Source organism: Varanus komodoensis, unplaced genomic scaffold (assembly GCF_004798865.1).
Source record: "Varanus komodoensis strain SLA01 unplaced genomic scaffold, ASM479886v1 scaffold15, whole genome shotgun sequence".
NCBI lineage: Eukaryota > Metazoa > Chordata > Lepidosauria > Squamata > Varanidae > Varanus > Varanus komodoensis.
The window spans coordinates 1,160,122-1,181,153 of record NW_025335440.1 but is presented as its reverse complement, the minus strand read 5'-3'; the positions used below and the strand labels follow the sequence as shown (position 1 = coordinate 1,181,153).

Here is a 21,032-nt window from a genome sequence, read left to right as displayed (position 1 = left end):
TTGCAGAGGCCCAGGCTCCAGGCTCCAGGCAAGTGAGCCCCGAGCTGGGAGTCTAGCCCCCCACGCTGCACAGGCAGCGCCTGCTTGCAAGCCAGGGATGATCCACAGTCCCAAGGAGCCTCCGCCCCCTTCCCAAGCGGGAGAGAAGGCCTTCCTTGCAACAGAGGCTGCTCCTTGTGCTGAGGAAGGCTGGTTGCGGGCCGCCAAGTCGCAAGGGGCGGCCAGGAAAGCTGCCCCCAGCCGCTGCGCGGCAAGCAGCCTCCTCCACCTTTTGGAAGCCTGTCCATGGAGGAGGGTTGCTGGTTGTGCAGCCGGAGCTCTGTGAGCACCTGCAGACTTCCTCTTGGCTTGGCTCATTTTGGAAGGCACAAGAGGAAGCCCGGGAAAGCTTGGAGGGGCAGCTTCCAGCAGTTCACCCCGACCCTAGCTGCAGCTCCCATCACCCCAGCCAGCAGGGCAAGGGCTACCATGGGCAAGAAGGATGGGAACTGTGGTCTAATACACTTGGTGAGCTCAGTCTGGGAAACGCTGCTGCAGTCTCAGTGGGGGAAGGGCTTCAGCATGAAAGCGAGAGCTTTGCACACAGCTGTGGTGGCAAAGAAAGGGGCTGGCCGGCAATGGAGCAGTCAGTCGTGTGCTCGGCACGCCGAGGTGCCTGCACGCTGGAAATGCGCTGTGCTCGCTCAGAGCAGATGATCTTCTGCGAACGAGTGGGGTGATCGTGCAGAGCGGGTCCTTCGGTTCAAGAGCAAAGGCAGCCCAGCTGCGCGGGCTAAGGAAGCACGCCTGCTCGGCCGCCGCTAGAAATTCCCCTTGAGGGCAGCCAGCGTTTTAAAGCGAAGTTGGTGCGGCCAGCTGAAAAGCAGCATTCCTTGGCACACGCTGGCAACTAAATGGACTGAAAGCAAAAAGGAGCCGGAAGAAAGCCGCCGGGGCAGGCACCGAGGGGACTAACATGGCACTGTGGGCGGTGGCCGAGTGCACGGCTGGGCTCAGGACCACTCCGCACTTGGAACACTTCAAGAGCAAGCTGCTGCACGGGGGGTGCTTGAAGCTGCAGGTGGCCCCAGCACCCCCACACACAGTGGCCCAAATTGCCCCCAGCCCCACCGAGGAGGGGTGCAGGGAAGATGCACAGTGGCCGGGGGGGGGGGGCAGCCCGGGTCAAGGCGGGCCGAGGCAATCAGGCGGGGAGGAGGTGGGGTGGGGGGATGAGAAGAAAGCAACAAGGGGTCCAGAAAGAAGAGAAAGAGAGAGACAGCTGGGTTAGTTGCAGGCGGCTCGGCTCCTTCGGCAGCCAGCATGGAGCAAGGGGGCCACTCACCCTGGGGTGGGGGTGGGGGCTTTTGGAGTGGTTTGTGCCCCACTCTCCTGGGCTGAGCGCCAAAAGATGCTCTTTGCCCTGCTATGCCAGGTCAAAGAGGAGGGGGTGTTGCTCCCGGACCAGGCCTCAGCCACCCCCTCCTCCCTGCCTGGCCCCCATGAACTGACATTTTGTGGCCTTCCCAGAACTTGGGGTGGAAATGGGGCAGGTGGCCTCTTCTGCAAAGCAGCGAAGCCTGCTTGCGGGGTGGGGGTTCAGGAAGCCCAAAATGCTGAAGCCAAAGCTGCCAGATGCATGCAAGCACCCCGCACACGGCGCTCGGTGACCCTTGCATGGGAAGTGGTGGCGCTGGAAGGGGCTGGGAAGCAGCTGCCCCCTGCTCTGGGCAGCCAAGCCTTCCTGGCATGCCCGGGATGTCCCAAGGACCTGGGAGCTCTGGCTGGGGGGCCATGGCTTCCCCTCCTGTAAACACTCCAAGATAAATAAATGTATTTAGAGTGCGGCAAGTTTGTGACCCGTGCAGGGTTCCGAGGGCTCAGCAGGGATGCGCCACGATCCCAAGAAGCCTCCGTCCCACACGCTCGCATTCTGGTGCTGGAACGAGGGACAGAGCGCGCGGAACCGGCGGCGCAGCACCGGCGGTGCATCTTGCAGGACTCCCCTTCTTCCAGCTGCCCTGCAGCTGCCGCCTGCAGCATTCAGCGGCTGAGGCAGCTGCGGCAGCCACCTGGGGAGCGGCCCGCCCAGCCCTGTCCGGAGCACCGCCGCGCCTGCCGGGGTGCTCAGCTTCCCTCCCGCCTGCCTGCTTCACTTCTCTTCTTGCTGGATCCCAGGCAGCGCCAAGAACAAAGGGCTCCCAGCAGGGGGTTGCAGCAGCTGCAGGCACCGCGGGCGGCACAGTGGTCGCGGGAAGCCATGTTTACAAGCTCCGGCGAGAAACGGGGCCTGTGAGGGATGGGGCTCCTTCCCCCGACCAGGTGTCTTCCCATTACGGAAGGCTGGCATGTGCTTCTCGGCAGAATAGCCGGGCAAACCTGCCGGGAAGGGGGCTCCGCAGGTCCAGGGGCTGGACTTCTCCCACAGAGCAGAAGCGAACACGAGAGTGCGTCCCCTGTTCCGCTGTGGGTCTCTGCCCCACGCACGAGTTACACTGGACCCAGAAGGGGGAGAGTAGGGGCCAGGACGTTCCGTTCAGCATTTAATCCAATCAAAATACAAATCCCAAGGATTCTCACAGGGCTAAACATCCCGACAGCAGTTGACTGCACTGCAATACGACTAGAACAACTCCCGAGGGTGGGGTGAAGGTAGGCGCTCTTGCAATATTCTCATATACTTAGCCGAGTCACCACAACTCCCACAGGTCAAAGATCTGAGCAAATTATTCTTCTGATATTCCAGAAGAATCAGATTAGTGAGATCTTTCAGCAGGTCTTTTGCAGATCGTCCCGTTTGTTTGCTCTTTATCCCACCCTCCTATAAATATCATGGTTTAGAGCAGACTTCTTGCCAAAATAAGCTGGGAGGGTCAGGTGCCGTTACGAGAGAGAGAGAGAGAGAGAGAGAGAGAGAGAGAGAGAGAGAGAGAGACTTACCCAGCACGCTGCTTCTTGGACTTATCTGAGATGCCATCACGAGACATAAGCTTGTTGAAGACTATGATTCCAATCAGCATGTTGACCTGCAAGGGGAAGGGAAGGGGGAAGGGGGAGAGAGAGATCATTGGGGCTCTCCAAGTTTTTGTTCCCATTTGCAATTTGTACAAACTTGCCCCATTTGCAACCCTGAATGCAAACGAAAACACAATTTCCTGAGTGTGTATTTGCATTCAAAACTGTGCATATGTACAAATGCAAGCCCACTCCCCCCAGAATCTGAATATTCACACTTTTGCCCATATTTTGCACACATTTTTCCAGGTAGAAATAATCTGCACTCTTGTGCATTTTCCCCCAGTTGGGGAGGGGCGGGGGCTGCAAAACAGGCCCCTGGGCCAGGCAACAGACCTACCAGAACGATCACAGCAGCAGGGCCAACGAAGGCATAGAGCAGTCCTCCTTCAAGGGACAGCCAGCAGCTGGGGAGAGAAGGCGCCAGTTGTCTGCTTTGCAGGGCAGAGCAGGGAGACCTCAAGGGGCCTCCCCTCCCGGCACCTGGAACCAGATCTGGAGCCGCCTTCCGTGTCCCAGCGCAGAGATCCCTGCGAGCTCCCACCTCCCTCTGCACGAGCCTTGCCAGCCCGATATGCTGGAGGCGGCTCCCCTCTTTGGCCGCACTAGTGGGAAGGAGGGCCCAACACAGGGGGTGTGGGCTCGCACGCAGAGGATAAAGGGTGGGGGTCCGGCAGTTCCTAGTCCTGCCTCATTCCGGCGGGTTCGTCTGCTGGCTGATGCCTGCACCTTTTTTCCAGCCACACTGGGTGAAGCCAGAATAGACTGGCTGGTAGGCAGCGTCCGGCTACCGACCCCCTTGTGCCTGCCCGCAGGCCGGAGAGCTGCCTCCCCCCACCCTTGCTCTCCAGGTAAGTCTCCTCCAGGGCAGACTCAGGGAGCGGTTTTCAGCTCGCATCCTGGCTAGAACCCCTGGGGGTCTCTGCCACAGGTAATGGGCCTGATGGGATAGGTGTGGGTGTGAGAAGGCCAGTTACCAATTGGAATGGGCTCTGGGCCCCGCCAGGACATTGGGGGATGTGGGGCAAGTTCCCAGCAAGGATTTGTTCCACCACACTCCTTGGAACAGTCTTCTTCTGGAGACTGAGGACAGGATTTACTGGGGTGCCCAGGCTCCTGTTTGGAAACTAGGTCCCTGCCTCGCCTCGCGGGCATCGGGCCAGCCGTGCGCTTCCCCGCTCCCTCCATCCCCACCCCGACCCCTTGCAGAACATACTAGCTGGATGTGCCATATCCTTTGGTCCGCGTAAAGCCGACAGAGACTGCAACCACCAGGGCTGGCAATCCTGCACGGAAAGGAGGGAGGTAAGAACCCTTACAGAGCGAAAAGGGGTGTCCATCAAGAATTGTTCTCCAGGTCACTTATAGAGCGAAAGACCCCAAATGTTTCCAATATTTAAGATATGCTATACAACTGTTAGAAATAACGGAACACATTGACAATACAGCAGAAGAGTTGCCTTCAAGCGGAGAGGGGCGCTGCCAGGAGTAACCCTCCCCTGCGCGCGCACTGTGAGAGCCCCGGGAGGCCTGCGTGCCTCAGAGGTCCCCTGGGTGCCGAAAAGGCTATGAAGCTTGTGCCAAGTGGACCTCTCTGGGGAGGCTCTCCCAGAGGCCCTCTCCCTCATAGCCACCTGCTCCACTTCACTTGCCAAGAGTGCATGGAGCCCTCAGGTAGAACAGTTGCAAGCCAAGGTATCTAAAGGAGCTCCCCACCTCGCCCCATAAGGGCCTCCCTGGGCCCTAAGATCGCCATCTGAGGCCCTTCTCAGAGAGCCCCCTCCGCGGGAAATACAGAAGGAGGCTGCAAGGGGGAGGGTCTTCTCGGTGGTGCCACCCTGGCTCTGGAGGATCGCCTGGTGCCCTCTCTTTATTCTTTTTCAGCACCAGGTGAAAAATAAATAAAGCAAATTCTTTTTTTATTTACCCAGTTTTTAATCGTTAAGATAATTTTAAAGATGTTTATGGCATTTATTACATCTTGTGCTACTGTGCCTTTTATTAAGAACTGAGGTTATTGTGTGGTTTCATTGTGGGACTTTTTCTGTGTTTCATCATTGCAACGTTATTGCTACAATATACTTGTTTATTTACAAATTGTTTTATTATCTATATTGCTATTATTATATTTTGTAACCAGTCCAGAGAGCCATTTTGGCAGGATAGAAATCAAATCAATCAAACAAACAAACAAACAAATAAAAGAACTGATACAATGGTGAATGAGTGAGGTGGTCTGATCTGGACCACCAAGAACCCATTACCAAGAACAGGGGAATTACTCTCTGGCTGACTCACAAACCGTCTTTGTTTTGGAACATGTTCCTTCCAAGGAGTTGCAAAACCTCCACAGTTTCCTCCCCTGCCCTTTTCAAACAAGTGCTCGCAGAAGGCCATTTGTGATGGCGCATTTCTAGAACACGCCAAAATACCCCTGTGGGAAGGCGGGCTGCATCCCACCGGCAGCAAGGCAGTCTGGCCTGACCACCAGTTCGACAGCTACAGAATCAGCGCGGCGTGCAAAGAGCTGCCATCTTGCTGGGATGAAACGGCCTGTTGCGTTGGATTTCCTTGCTCGAAAATCTCAAGCTCTCTCATCCCTGACAGGAAGGATGGTGCTAAGCATGTTCAGAAGAGCCATTATTTCAAGCTGGCCAGCTTTCCTCCCGCTGTCCATTGCGATGGCTCGCTTTTCTTACAAGCAGAAGGGCACCTTTTGTGACTCACTTTGGGGACAGGCACAAAACGTGTCTTGTTCATTTCAGGCTCCCCTCCTGCCCCTGCTGGTTGGCTTGGAGTTGCTGTGATTAGTGATAGGTCAAAACCCCCCATCTTAATTTGGAGTAGGGTGTGCTTTTTGCAGACTCAATGAGCTTACAGAGAAAGCTCGGGCGGAATTCCCTCCCCAAGAGTTCTCTGAGAGTTTGGCGCAGCCTTTCATGCTCCCCATTCTTTTCAGCTCCTGGTCTCTGGAGGAAAGTCTAGGGAAAGCAGGTGAAAGACAAACTAAGCCAAGAACATCTTTGCAGCAGGAAAGTTGGTTCACTTTGTACTTCGGCCTGGATTTTCCAGCCTGGTGGAATTGCTAAAATGCAATGCTATTCCTAGGCCAATTTTTATCGCGCACTGTAAAAGGTGTTTGAGTAAGACTTCCACTCTCCTTACTTTTCCCTGCATTTGAAACGACCCTTTCCAGAAGCAAAAGGTGCAAATGGCATCCACAGCCCCAAGAATAAGTCCTGGCTCAGAAGTTCCTGTGTACTGTTTGACTGTTCTGCACCCTGGGTCGGTCTCCACTGAAAAGCACAGTGTCTGAGCACATTGTCTGGAGCAGAAAGTCCATTTGTTGTGTTAGATCTGACAATGGAGGTGATCGGAACTGTGGAAACCATGCTCCTTCCAAGATGGATATGATAGGCCTTTTCAAATACCCTGCCCCCAAAAAGATATGTTCTCTGCTGCCTCCAGAGCTTAAAGCACAGGGGCTCGGTGTTCGCATTCCTTTCCAAGGGCAAATGCAGCTTGACTGGGGAAGCAATTTTTGCAGGTGCAGGGGGAGAACAGTGCTTGCTTGTTGGAGGGCTGCACACCGAGGCTGAGCAGGTACCTGTTCAGGTTTGCCTGCATTGAGCGGGGGCTGGATCCAGTAGCTACAAGGTTCCCTTCCACTCCGCATTCTAGGACGTGATGCAACCTTAACTCTGGGCCTTAACTCCCACCAAGTCTGAGCGCTGGCCGAGCCGGCTTGGGCGGGTGGGGCTGAAGTTCAAAGCATGCAGAGTGCACCAGGCCGGGACAGGCAGCGTTCGCACTTGCAATGGCTTTGCACGTGCGAAGGAGCAACGCTGCTGCTTGTCCAGATGTGAACCAGTCCAGCCACCCACACGTAGAGGGTGCTCCCTTCCCTGTGGGGTGCCCCCTGACCCCCATAACCAGGGACGTGGCCCCCGACTCGGGAAGAGAACATGCTTTCCTACCCCATCCGAGGCAGAGGAAACGTTTACGAACTAGGCGTGTCCGGATCCTGCCAATCACCGCCAAGTAGGACTGCCAAGCCTCTGTCAGCACCCAGCAGAAGGAGGAAAGGAAGAAGAAATGGAGGAAGGCAGCTGTCATGGTGCACACGCCCTGCATTGGGGGGCGGGAGGGGGGGAGAGGGAGAAAGCCAGAGCCATTAGAATGCAGAAGGCGGGGGGGGGATCAGACAGTTCAAGAGCGATCAACCTTCACCCACATCGCGCGCACATGCAGCTGATCCAGCTTCAGAGGCTCAAGAGCAATGGCCGTTCCATGCGTGTTTCAGGCTTCGAAAGCCCTGCACCTGTGTCGCCACAGTAGCTCGTGCAGCCACACCGTTGTGGGAGCCGAGGGGCAGTAAGGCCTCCAGTGCTGCCTTTCTTGGCGTGGAGCCCCCGGAGGTGCCAGATCATGCTGGCTGCGAGTTGCAGCCTGGACCCTCTCAAGGGTGCCGGCTGGGGAAGGCTGCCGTAGCAGACCACAGCCAGGATGCCATCTCCAGGTCGGCTCTCCCCTCGTCGGTAAGTTGCCTGATTCTTTCCCATGACATCCTCATCCCAGGGGCAGTGCTGTGATGTCATCAAGAGAATCAAATGGGTTCCTATAGCAACTATCTGCGTAAAACCAGTGGGGTGGGTAAATGAAGCCGAGGCAAGGAGCAGGAAGGAGATCGGTGCTGGGAAAAACTGTGTGGGAACCACAAGGTGTTTGCTGCCTCTGTGCTCACAAAGGGAGGCGTTGCCTGGTGCTCCTAAAAGACGTTATGAAGCAAGGGAGAAGGTTTTTGCTCTGCTCTGTAGTTGAAGAGAAGCTCTGTAAACTGCTTGGGCAGCTGGTGCCCAAATGCGCATGAGGGCAGATTAAGGAGGTATGACAATTTTGTTCCGGCTTTGTGAGCCCAAACACAAATGCAAACAGGAGCACATTTTTCCAAAAAGAATGTTTGCATATGCCCAAATTTGCATGACCTTAGACAAAATGCACCACCGAAGAACCTGTGCTGTGGGGGAAATGCATGCTTTTCCTCTTCAAATGAATGGAAAACACAGCACAAAGAAAAAAGAACCAAACCCTGCTTCCATGTGGAGTTTGAGCAACGGGGTGACTGTGAACCCCCTAGGTTCTCCGTCCCTGGTGCACATACGGCTCCCCAGACATGCAGCGGTTGTGTGCTTATGCCGATCTATTCAAATTAATAGCAAGTCCACTGCAGGAAAGCTCCCCAAGGGTAGCTCACTATTTTTATGGGGCTGGATTCCAAAACCCCGGGCAAACTACACAGAAGACGCCCCCCGCCTGCCCCGCCACTGAGAAAAGGATGCACCCGTCACATGTCACAGACTCCTACTCCAATCGCCAGTACCTCCCACTCCCCGGCTTCTACCAATCAATGCAAATGTTAGATTTGTTGCCATGGTTTCACAAAGACAGGATGGGCACATCTCACTCAGGGCCTTGTCCTGGAAAAGGAGTGGAGGCCTCTCTGTTCCCGCACCCAAAACCTCTGCCCCCAGCCGTGGCCCCAGAGGTGAGAAACTGAAGCTTTCTAGCGTTGCGACGGGGAATGCGGTGGCCTTGGTAGACGGGCTGCACCCTCGGCCCAAGCCAGACTGCAGGACCTACGAGCCGGGACCGGAACAGCAACATGAAGCCCTAGTTCCCCTCCCTCACCTGGAGTCCTGTGTCCAGTTCTGGGCACCGAAGTTTTTAAAAGATGCAGAAAGGCTCGGAAGGGTCCAGAGGAGGGCAGGAAGGACGATTCAGGGGCTGGAGGCAAAGCCCCATGAGGAAAGATTGGGGGAACTGGGGGCACGACAAGAACCTGAAAGGCTGGCACAGAGACCAGAGGTCAAGACCTCTTTTCACTCATCCCAGAGTGCAGGACATGGCATAACGGACCGAAGTTGAAAGAATCCGGATTTGGACTGGACACCAGGAAGGATTTCCTGACTGTCAGAGCAGTACAACAACGGAACCTGTTACCTGGGGGAGTTGTGGGCTCTCCCTTGCTGAGACACTCAGAAAGCACCTGGATAGTCACCTGAGCAAGATGGCTTGACTTGGTGCCCTGCACTGCACAGGGCGGCAGACCAGGCGGCAGACCAGGCGGCCTCCTCGCCCCGCCCCGCCCCACTCTGCCGCTCGATGGTTCTGATTCACAGCCACGAGCTGGTGGGCCACAGCTCGCACAGGCCCAGTGTGGCCGCCTGGTGTGTCTGCACCTCCACGGGAGGACGCAAGGCAAGACGCATGATGCTCCTCCGATGCCGTGCTGCCCCTGCATCTGCGTCTTTTTACTAACTCACAGGAAAAGGCAGGCTGATGGCCTGGAGATGCCGCCCCCCCCCCCCCCGCCGAGCTTTCCTCAGACAATCTGCTCATGATACTTGTCAGGCAGGCCTGGTGCAGCCAGGGGCAAGCCTAGACTATGAACAAGAATCAAATCAACTGATTTCCAATCTGAAGGATTTATTAAATAACCGACCAGAGAGAATTTGTGAAACAGACAGTTGCTTAAAAAAAAATATAATGGTCTCAGTTTACTGATCTTTCCTTCTCAAGATCAAAGGATAATTTACCAAAGCAGTTTACCTCGTGTGTGTGTGTGTGTGTGTGTGTGCGCGCGCATGCGCGCGCGCCTGGATTTCCAGAGTGTGGAAAAGCTCTACTGGGGCTCTTTGTCCTTCCACAACAGACAATGGAAAAAATCAAAAGGCCAAATATTTCTAGGTGGTTGGGCATTTCCCTGGGAGGGGATTTGAACCAGATGCTGGAGAAATCCTCAGTGGACTCAAATGAGTTTGAAATGTAAAAATCAGACCTTTGAATTCCACAATGGCCTGGATTTTCCTGAGTTGCATGGATTCTGCAGACTGGTGAACTTTTTTCCTTACTTTCTGTCATTTTATCCAATTTACTCATAGAAAGATAAATATTTCTTAAATGAAAAATGACTCCCCATAGGTGAAACTGTGAAAATGTGCATTTGAGGATGACTTATGCTTTTTGGTAGTGCAGTTCTGAACAACTGCAAATTTGAAGGAATGTGCATTTGTGCAAAATCTGATTCCATCAACGGCAATCTGAGAAATGCAGTTAGAACGGCTTTTGCGGCATTCGTGTGCCTGTACATCAAACTGTTTAGCCCACGGCCTGGAAGAAACTAGCCCCGCATCTTCTAGGCGGCCGTTACAGTACTACTTTCACATGAAACCCAGTGGGGGCTAGAATGAAGAATTCCAGCTGGAATTGTAGAGATGTAAATCTGGGTATCTAGGCCAGCCACGTTCATTGTTCAAACATATTCTCAGAGAGGCTGAGCTGAGTACTTCTCCCCTTTCACTCTTCATATTGGCCACAGTGCTTTGAGATGTACAAATTTAGTCTTAATGTGTGTGTTTTGCACATTTCAGGTGTCTTTCATTCTCTGTTCTCTCATTGACAGATTCAGAAATTTCCCCACCTCAGAAAAGTATGCAAAAAGATCTGTTATGATTTATATGACTTTCCCAAGTGGAGCCCAAATGAAAAACTCTACGCAGAGGAAGCCAAAATGTGTGTCTTTTAAAATGGTACATATTGATGTTCTTCATATACGAGTAACACTAATGTATACATTAGTGCGTTTTCCAGGAACCTTTATATTTCTGTACAACTAAACTTGCATACAATTCTGGAAAGTAACGGAAAAGGTATATAAATCCAGGTGAGTTGGCAGAAGCTGGTCCACTATGGAATCCATGGGTTGAATTCACAGAAATCAGAAGATGTTTAGATCCACTCTGGATTTCTCTGACATCCCTAACTGGGGGATGCTGGAGGAAGTCCCACGGGGGCTAGGAATGTGCTGTGCAGGGTTGGCCCCCAGACCCAGCTCTGTCAGCGTGGGCATTCCAGGAGGGGGGGGGCTATCTTGCCCTCTTCCCCCTTCCCCTCTTCTGAAAGACAGAAGAGGCAGAGACAACAGGGGTAAGTGTGCCTCAGGAGGCAGCTGCGCCCCAGCCCCCTCACCTCCTGGGGGAACAGCACCTGCTGACTGTCTCCAGCCATGGTCCAGAGGCAGGGGATCCCCTTTCACCCACACCCGGTCATGCGCGGATGCACCCACCGCGCCTCCAGAGTGCACGTGCCCCTCCTCTTGCTGCTCGTGCCTGCAGCGTGCTCTCCAAGCCCCAGCCTGATGCCTCCCGACGCCATGCAGGGAGGAGCCACAGGGCGGCACTCTTCGATGCCCTGCAGTGTGCCAACGGGCTGCAGCAATGCTGGGGCGAGAGAGAGGCCGCTGCCGCCTTTCCTCTCCTTGTGCTCCCTGCAAGCGACCTTTGTGTCCGTGGGCTGCGCCCAAAGAGGGCAGGCAGGCAGGCAGTGTCCCCATGGTGGGATGCAGGAGGCGAGCGGCAGCCAGAGCACCTTGTGCATCTGCTCGGCCTGCAATGTATATGCCTTTTCCTCCGAGGAGCCCTGGGCAGCATGAATGGTGGTACTCCCCTCAGTTTATCAAGGTCACCACATAGGACCCCCTCCTTCCCAGTCCAGTGCTCTAACCACTACACTGCACTTCTTGTAAACAGTTGAAACTAGTACAGTGGGCAGGGTGGAGACACTTCTCCAGTTCTCTCTCAACCTTCCCCATTGTAAGGGGGCTCACTGAGGGCATTTTGCCCCGGACAGCCCAAAAACCATAGCCTTCCCAAGGTTATCTCTGCCTCCAGAAGGCCCAACAGCTGGGTTTATACTTATATGAAAAAACAGAGAAACTTGGGTGCTGACTTCTAAAGCCAAACACTTGCTTTGCTTTCCCTCTTTCCCTTTCCTAAATAATGGGATTTCCAGCACACACTGCTCCTTGCTTTTTCTGCTGCTTGGCATCCTCCCGAGCATCACCATGTCCCGCTTTCTTCCTATGTATACAGCCTGCGGATGAGCAAATATTTCAGCTTCCCCATGTAGACAGGCATGCAGGGACAGACTTCTCTAAGCATGACTCGTCGCCAAACAGCTGCTGCTTCCTCCCGTCACCCTCAGGCTCAGGCGCTGAGCCCCAGAGACACAGCGAGAGGCACAGAGGCAAAGAAGAGCAGCTCAGAGCACTCTTCAGAGTCTGCAGCATCCAAAGAAGAGAGCTCTGCAAGGGGGTTCCAACCCAGGATCCTGTTTATGCTCAGCTTGCCTCTAGGACAGAGATTCTGCAGCCCCCAAGGACCAGCTGCCCGAGACAAATGAGAGGACAGCTTCCGTATAACCCGAAGTGTCCAATCCTGCCTGCTCTTGGAAGCTAAGCAGGGTCAGGCCTGGCTGAAATCTGGATGGGTGACTTGAATGTTCTGAAGCAGCCAGATAGCTTCAGCTCTGGGAGGAGCAGAAATGTGATGATAATTCTCCAGTCATGCTTCCAGACACATTCCATTTGGGAAGTGATGGCTTCCAAAAGAGTGCTGAGACTGGATGGACCTTGGACTGATTGGGAAAGTTAGCACATAAATCGTTTTTCTTGCCTATCAAGACGTGTTCAGTCTGCAGATACCAGGGTGAGGAAGCTCTAGGTCTCCAGATACTGGCACAAATCCCATCACCCCAACCACTGGCCATGTGGCTGGGAAGGCAACATCATCTCCCCTTCCCTTCCCTTCCCTTCCCTTCCCTTCCCTTCCCTTCCCTTCCCTTCCCTTCCCTTCCCTTCTCCCCATCCCACCACCAAGCAGGAGAAAAGTGAGGGCAGATACTAACTTCTTTCTATGTATCATTGTGTTACTGTGTCAAACCATGTTGACATCTTATGATAAAAGGAGGAATGCATCTAAATGCATCAAATCAATCAATCAAATTACGCCAATCAATGCAATAATCAGCACCACCACCAATAGGTTGGAATCCAGCTCTCCTGTGCTTCCTGCCCTCCTTTCCTACGAAACGAGCCAAACGAAGACCAAGTCTGCAAACCCTTGGAAAAGCACAACATGTGTAATGCTTCATGCAAAGCATGCAGAGGATGCGGTTCTTTGTGCAAAGTGCGCAAAGCCCAGGCGACATGTGTACAGAACCAGAGCTGCACTTGCAGAGCGAGTGCCACAGCTGGCCTCACAGACTCGCTTCTGGCCAGATGCCCGTGCAGGCGGTCGGCGTGAGAAGGACTCGGGGCAGCGGAGAAGAGGGCTGGCGCCCAGGGAGCTCAGCTAAGGAAGCCTGACAAAGCAGATTCCTCTCAGGCGCGGGACGGCGACGAGGATAACATGATCTGGTCCTTCGCGACAGCCCAGTGAGAAGGAAAACCTGAGCCTGAATTCTTGATAGACAGGAAAGCCACTCGCGACCGGGAAAACAGGGCGAATCCCCCCCCCCGCCCCACCCGCCGCGCCACCACCACAGTTTCACCCTTCCTTTTTGATTCAAATTTCCCATCAAAACCGAGTTAGAAAATGTTTTAAAACTCAAGGTTGAAAGGTTGCTGCAAATTAGTCTCAGACTTGGAACATTGGCTTCACGGAGCAGATAAATAAAGGCGGTTGTACACGCCCAGCCCAAAGGGCTGGCAGAGGAAGCAGGCCACGACGGCCCCGCAGCAGAAGGGACCCCGCACGTCCTGCAGGTGCCACACCGGGATGCCACTTTTCTTACCTTACTAAGCATCTGGGACTGCCCCACCAGAATCAGCACGTTGGAGGCCAGAATGGATACACAAAAGTTCAGAAGAATGATGGAGCGTTCCGACTTGATGAACCTGCACAATATAAAGTGAGGGACGGGGGAGTACTTGGCTGGGTCTTGAATGCTGGTGGGGTTGGGAGGATAGCCGAACAGTCACAAGGGCACTGTGGGATTTGGGGTGCAGAACGGTGCATGTTTCTGAGCAAGGTCCCACAGTTTCCAGCATGCCGCAGCCAGGCCTAGGAGTTTTAGGGCTTTTCCTGCATAAACCTGCAAGGCCGGCCCTGTACAACCCACAGCCAGTGCTTGCAGCCAGTTGCACAGCACGTTCTTCTCTGGAATCGGGAAGAGCCCCGTCCCACCAGCCTGGTGTGGAGCTGATTCTACGGCTGGAGCAAGGCCCTACAGCCACTCCCGTCTGGCTGCAGGACTTGAAATGCCGCAGCAGTGTCACCGGATGAATCCACCGAAAGGCACCTCCCACACAGCTGATGTGATGCTTCAAGGAAACCCACACTGCTGTTTAACCTGCAGCCCTTGGTGGGCTCTGGCTGTTTTTTCTCGGTTGTGAACGTGTGACAAACTCACTGTTCCATATGCAGGAGGGCACTGAAAGGCCGGCAAGGAAATACCAACCTTTATGGCTGAAATTAAGTTGATTTCCAAGCAAATATTAACTCAAATTGGTGTTAAATATTCTTTTGGGGGGTTATTTTGTCATGTTGGGGCTTTTTGTTCTACAATATTCTTCTTTCAGTAGGTTGTTAAAAAAAGAAGGGGTCATGTCTCCAATTTCAGAATGTGAAGCTATTTTAAATAGGCCCTCAGAATACAAGGTTGAAATAAAAAGGTAAATGATGTCTAAAATCAGAGTAATAAACTGCCTGAACTTCAAGTTTGTGCAATGTTCTTTCAGCCCAAGCACAGAACACAGAAACATAGAAACAGAGCGAGTCAGAAGGAGTCTCCTGGGACATCTAGTCTGACCCCCGGCTCCAGCTGGCTTCACTCATGACATGCCCACCATGTGGACGTCCAGCCTATCCTTGAACACCTGCACTGATGGGGCCTCAACCACCTCCCAGGGAAGCCCATTCCACACCCTCGGGGTCCTGACTGTCAGGAAGTGCTTCCTGGCATCCAAATGGAACCTTGGCTCCCTGAGCTTTGCTCCATTGCAGCACGTCCTGCCCTCCTCTGTAGGGGAAAACGGGTCTCAATCCACCTCCGTGTGACACCCCCTCACATACCTGTTTATCACCAACAGGTCCCCTCTGCGCCTCCTCCTCTCAAGGCTGAAAAGACCGAGTTCCCCCAGCTTCTTCTCATACAGCTTACCCTGCAAACCAGCTACCATCCTTGTGGCCCTTTGCTGCACTGATTCCAACCTTGCTATATCCCTCCTGTAACGAGGGGCCCAAAACTTAACACAGTATTCCAGCTGTGGGCGCACCAGAGTCATATAGAGTAACAGTAATACCTCTCTTGATCTAGAAGCCACGCTTCTGGCTATGCATCCAAGGGTGGCGTTCGTCCTCTTGACCGCCAGGTCACACTGCTGGCTCATGTTTAGCCTGCAATCGACCAGCACCCCGAGGTCCCTTTCACAAGTGCTGCTCTCCAGCCACTTCTCTCCTAACCTGTTCTTATGCCACCCATTCCTATGGCCCAAGTGCAGGACTTATCCACATTGAATGCCATCCTGTCCCACTTCCATAATGCCATTCTTGTCCGTCTGGGCAGTTTTCAGTGCCACCTACGGTAAGGAATCAAAGCATTTTGGTCGGGGTCCTCAGCGTTCAGTAGCCCCCTCAGGTGACATGCTGGGAGGCGCATCTTTGCCTTGTTGTTAGCTCAAAGAGCGGCACGAACACTGGAGAAGCAGCCCCCCGGGGGGACCACAGACGTCCTCGCCCCTTCCCCTGGCCACATCCGCTTTTCCTGGACCACTGAACAAGGAAACCCGCTGGCCTCCCAGCTGCTGTGCCATTCCCCCGCTCCACTCCACTAACCAGCTGCAAGCGCAAACAGGCTGGTATTTTGGTGTTACCCACCCCAGAGCATGGCCCCTACATGGAACCCGGCCCTGGGGTTGAACAGGGCTGACAGCCCTGCTGAAGGCCCGCAGGCGGAAGCTCACCTTGGCCAGGGGCAGCTGCTCCCCTTACCTCCAGAACGCAGCGTAGATCACCAGCAGGGTCAGCAGGGCCATGCAGGAGACGGCGCAGCCGATCATGAGCGGCACCGACGGGGAGCTGCCGGGGTCCATGGCCTGCAGGGGGAGGCAGGGCAGAAGGAGGCCGAGCAGTGAGATGCCTCTGGCCAGGAGCAAGAGCTTTGGTGGGCAGCACCCAGGCCGAAGGAAGAGGCCGCAGGCAAGGCGGGAAGCTGCACAAGCCGCGGAACTCCTTCTCGTTCTGCGGGGAAGCGAGGACAGGTCCAGCAGGTGGGAGCCGGAAGGGCGATGCTGGCTGACTTGAGGTCCTTCCCCCCACACTCGGCAAGAGCTCAAGCTGAAGTTTCACGCAGAGTATGCCAGACAGATATTTGTATCTGCCCTTGTGCGTGCATGTGTGCGTGCGAGCGTGTGTGCACCTGTGGAAGTGTGCCTAGGTGTGCACACACAGGGAGGGGGAGGACGGGCACATCCGCACCGCAAACCTCCATCACGTTCATGCTGGAACTGCCCTGAAAGACCCTCACGATGGGTCCTTGCTGCTGGTGCTGAGAACCTCAGCTCCAGATGCCAGTCCCCAGCCCCACACCCCGCATCCCGGGCTGGACGCCAAGGCTAGGCAGGCGAGGAGGGCCTTTATTCAGCCCGACCAGGCCTGCGCTCCTCGTGCCTTAGAATCCCGGTATTGATTGAGGGGGCCGCTTGAGGGCTCTTTCGGCCCGCCAGGGTCCTTCCGAAAAGCACAGCTCTGTCGCCAAGCAGCAGGAAAGACACCAGCTCAGAAGGACCGAACCTGGAGCTCCCTGCCTCTGTTTTGCTTCCGTGGCACATGCCTCTGGCTCCGGGTGCTGGTGGCAGCGGAAGGGACGTGCTTGCAGCGGCTCTGCATTCCTTGGGGGTGGATCTTCCTCTCCTTGCCAACAGGACATGCTTCTGGAATACCAATGACCTTGTCTGGCCAAGGAAGCATGAACGAGGCCGAGCGGCTGTGGGCCAGAACACGGACAGAGCATCTCCCTGCCCGTCACTCTTGCAGCCAGAAGCAGCCGTGGCAGCAGCAGCAAGACGGGGTTCCCAAGCACGCCCCCAAGATGGATGCCCTCTTGCTTCTGGCCCAGATTCTGCACCCCAACTTGGAACCTGTACAGGCCTCGAAGGCTTGTTCATAACCCTGATGGACACCAGCAGCCTTGGCTGTGAGTGTGGGGGGCGAGAAACGCCACGGGGGTACATCTACATTTTCCATGCTGTTTGGAAAAGGGAAGAGTCCAGCAAGAGCCTGAGACAGAGAGGAGGAGGCAGGAAACAATGGAAGGAGCAGAGGGAGGAGGGAGCAGAGGAAGTCAGCACAGAGAGTGGGGAAGGGAGCCGATCCTGGCGGGGTGGGAGACACAATCGCTGTTTCAGACTGCTTAAGTGGGTATCGAGTGTTTCTGAATGCTACACACTGTACCCCAGAAATCTTTCCTGCGCACAAGGGAGTCTCACTAACGATGAAAAGTTTGTTTGCACTCTGCACATGTACAGAAGCATGCTTTAAAAGCCATTATCTCATTGTTTTGGACTGCTGTTTCCACTCTCCTCAGTTCAATGGGGAGGTTTGGCCCAAACACCGTGAACATGGCAGTTGGAAAGGGGCACATGGGAGGAGCAGCGGCTAAAAATGCAGGATTTTGGGCACTCTGGGCAGAGGAGAAGAACCCCTTCATGGCAGCAGAAGGCCTTGAAGGAGGGCCCCTGGGCTCCCCACCCCCGAGCTTGCCATGGAAGCACAAGCTGCTGTGTGATTTGCCATTCTGCATCCACCTGTGTGCATGTTCATGGGTGGGCGGGGGGACACCGAAGTCCTCCGAGCAAAGCTCCTTACGGGGCACCATCTTTCCGCACTTCCACAGCCCGCTGCATTCTCGGCACCCCCGGCAGGAGCTGAGGCGGCGGGGGGCCCTGCAGGGCAGCTCAGTGGCCAACGCTGACGTGAAGTGGCTGCAGCTCCGGCCAGCATGGCTCCCCGCATTTGCTGCCCTGCCTGTGGGGGCCCAAGACCCGGGGGGGGGGGGGAGCCCTCCCGGCCAGTGCTGCAGGACGGGGACAGGAAGCACACGGCTCAAAACGCTCAGGGAAGCACCAGCTCAGTGAACGCTGACGGCAGCTACAATGCGGTGGGTGGAAGAAGCGGTGAGCGCAGGGGATGCAGACAGGCGGGGGGGGGGCAGTTGCCCTGCCCTGACAGCAGCTTCCCTTCTGAAGGCCGCCAGCGGTCAAGGGGATGTGTCTTCCCGCAGGCGTACGGGACAGGACTCGGCTCGCAGCCCGCCCTGTAGGAGCACCGCCCCAGGGCCGGGGACGAGCATGCGTGGATGTGCCTGTGTGCATGGAACCCTGGTGGAACCCCTGCTTCCCACCGCCTCGTACCAATTTAATTCTGCCCTGCACAACTTCCGCAGCTACGCTTGCCCAGAGAACATTTTCTAAAGCGTGCAGATGAGAGCAGTGCAGGGAAAAGTGAACTGAAAAACAGAGGTTGTGTGCAAAAAGAAGGCTCTCCTTTGTTTGCCTATCTATAAAAAGTGACTGGAAGGGGGAAAGGCCTATGAATAAACTAGGATGCCCCAGGAGTTTGGATCTTTGTGAATTCTGACTTCTTGGGCTGATATACAGTTTGGACTGAGTTATTCGTTAGTTTCCAAAATTCTGGAATATTCTACTGGCTCAAAAAGATCTATCCAAATGCCATTGAAGAAGGCATCATTTGAGAGAAAATGTGTTAATTTTGAGAGGAAGTGTAGTCAAATATGTATTTGACACGATTCTTTGCATTTGGGAAAATTACAGATCATCGAGGAAACAGGACAAGTAAAAGTGACTGGAAGATGCGTCCTGCCCTCTAAGAAATGAGTCTCCCAGTGCTACGGCTACTGATACAACACTTCACAATACTAATAAATATTTAGTAATATTAGTCCTCTGGAGTGTACAAAGTGCTCCACATAATACATGCTCAGCAACCCTTCCAACAACACTGTATGGTAGCCCATAATTACAATCAGCAAATCACAGATCAGGGACTGAAGCTGGGAGGCTGGGCATGCCAAGGCCCCCAAGCGCATTCAGAACAGGCCCCGCAGAGCCCATTCCAGCTCTTAAAAGGCAAGGGGGTGGTGGACGGGGGCACTCACAGGCGGCGTGTGGCAAAGGTGCAGAGATATGAATGAAGTGTGCGCCCACAAGCACTTCTGTTTGGCTGGAATGAGCCCTCCCAAACTCTTGTGTGTTTGGGGGGCAGATGCCTGATCCTGTAAGAGGCCCAAACTTTTTGCCAAGAAAAGTTTCTCCCTCAAGACTGCCAGTCTTGTCCCGCTCCCCACCCACGCAGAACGCAGAGCAGGTGTCTGGCTACCTGGGGAGGAAAACTCCAAATGGCGCCTGCCTCTCTTGCCGGCCAGGTGCTGAGGGAGCATCTATTGCGTGAGCCCCCTGAAGTCTGAGCTGCTCTTGTTTGTCTGCACGGAGTGGTCACAGGACACATCCTTTGGGGCGGGCCCTCTGGCTCTCCGGAAGAGAGCCCTGTGCCGTCCCCCACTCTGCCAACTTGTGGCACCCAAACTCTGCCCCCTCACCCCATCCCATGGCCGGGTGGCCTCCCAAGGTGGCAGCGAACGGCCGGCTGCCCCCCTTCCCCGCTCTCGTTCAGCCACACTTACCAGGTCTTTGGGCAGCTGGGCAATCACGGCGAAGGTGGACAGCTGGCTGCACTGACACTTGGTGTGAGCCGACAGGGTTTCCACGGTCTGGCAGCTTTCCGTGTCCCAGTTCCCAGCGCCAACCTCCCTGATGGATGGAACGCAAAGGAGAAGGGGAGAGGGAGAGGACTGATCAAACGCGCCGCTCGCACAGCCCCATCCCTGCGGCTCACCGCTGCCTTAACCCCTTGCGGGCGGATCGGCGAGGAGGGCCGCCTGTGCGCGCGCCGGGCGCCGTCTGAGCGCTTGCGCTATCGTCTGACCCACTTGCCGGGCCGAAGCGTCTGCCCCCTCCCCACGCTCCGCCGGAGAGCGCAACCCAGCCCCCTCTGCTTCTGGCCTAGCCCGCGTGGCTCACCGACTCATCTCCCCGTGGGGAACATCAGCAGGGGGCCGCGGGTCGCTGTGCAGCCGGCACTGATTGGATGGGAAGGCCGACGCCAGCAGGGACTCCAGCTGGGCACGCGGACCGGGACGGGAGAGGGCCAGGCGGGAGTCCCCGGGGCAGAGCCAGCTCCCGACCGGCCTGCCTGCTCCACAGGCGCCCGAGCGTTCCCAGAGGCTTCCCGGCGGCAGAGCTCATGGCCGTAAACGGTGTGATCGGAGCACTGAGCGGGAGCAAAGGGGGCCCGAGCTCAAGCAGCCCCGGAGGCTTCTTGGAGAGGGCCTGGCCTCCAGCGCAGAGGCTCCCAGTACGTGCCGACGGGACACGCCCTGACACTCCCTACCAAAAATGCCACTTTACCGAAAAGAAAAAAAGAAAAGCACTGATGTGACTATCGAACATAATGGAGCCCATGGTCGCGGTTTCCAGGGTGAAGGCACTCCACCTCGTTTTGATCTGAAAAGCGTGGAAAAGTAGGTGCTGCAACCTTGCAGGGGTGATCAGCACACAAGCACTTTCCTGCACACGCACATTATGCGCTTGCACATCTTGGTGTGTGCACAGCCCCATTCATGTGGCACGGCTTATCTGGAGCTGAACTAAGCGCTTGCATCTTCTGACACGACACCTTGCGATTTAAAGATTTTTACACAATAAATAAATAAAGAGAAAGGGAGGGGGCTCCTGGTGGTAAAGCCGCCAAGCAGCAGCAATGGGAGGACTGCATGTGCTCGACAGCCAAGCAATGCGGAGCCTCATTTGGGAGAGCAGTGTGGGGCAGCGCAGAGGGCTGGGCTGGGGAGGTTGGGGTTCTAGCCCCCGCCCAGCCAGGGAGCTCGCTGGAGGACTCTGGGCTGGCGACCAGCTCTCAGCCCAACCTGCCTCATAGGGCTGTTGCAAGGGTGAAATGGAGGACCTGGAATAGTCTGATCCATTTCCTGCGGCTTGGAATGGTTTTATTGGTATCCGATCTACTTGAGGCAGATTTATTCTTTGCAAGCACTTTCATGGGAGCTTTCCCTTTGCTTTCTAATATTGCAGACTCTTCTTCATGGGATTCCTCTTTGAAGACGTT

The 21,032-nt window shown here is 55.2% G+C and overlaps 1 protein-coding gene across 1 annotated transcript in view; it reads right to left on the bottom strand.

Moving 5' to 3' along the window:
• Positions 1-21,032, bottom strand: part of ADGRB2 (adhesion G protein-coupled receptor B2) — a 108,902-nt gene that overhangs the window by 17,295 nt on the left and 70,575 nt on the right. The window contains exons 17-24 of the mRNA XM_044424930.1: positions 19,534-19,660; positions 15,825-15,928; positions 13,627-13,729; positions 6,972-7,122; positions 4,211-4,280; positions 3,335-3,401; positions 2,920-3,005; positions 956-1,054 (exon numbers count right to left, since the gene is read on the bottom strand). Coding sequence (XP_044280865.1) covers positions 956-1,054; positions 2,920-3,005; positions 3,335-3,401; positions 4,211-4,280; positions 6,972-7,122; positions 13,627-13,729; positions 15,825-15,928; positions 19,534-19,660 — 807 coding nt within the window. The remainder of the gene's footprint in view (positions 1-955; positions 1,055-2,919; positions 3,006-3,334; positions 3,402-4,210; positions 4,281-6,971; positions 7,123-13,626; positions 13,730-15,824; positions 15,929-19,533; positions 19,661-21,032) is intronic.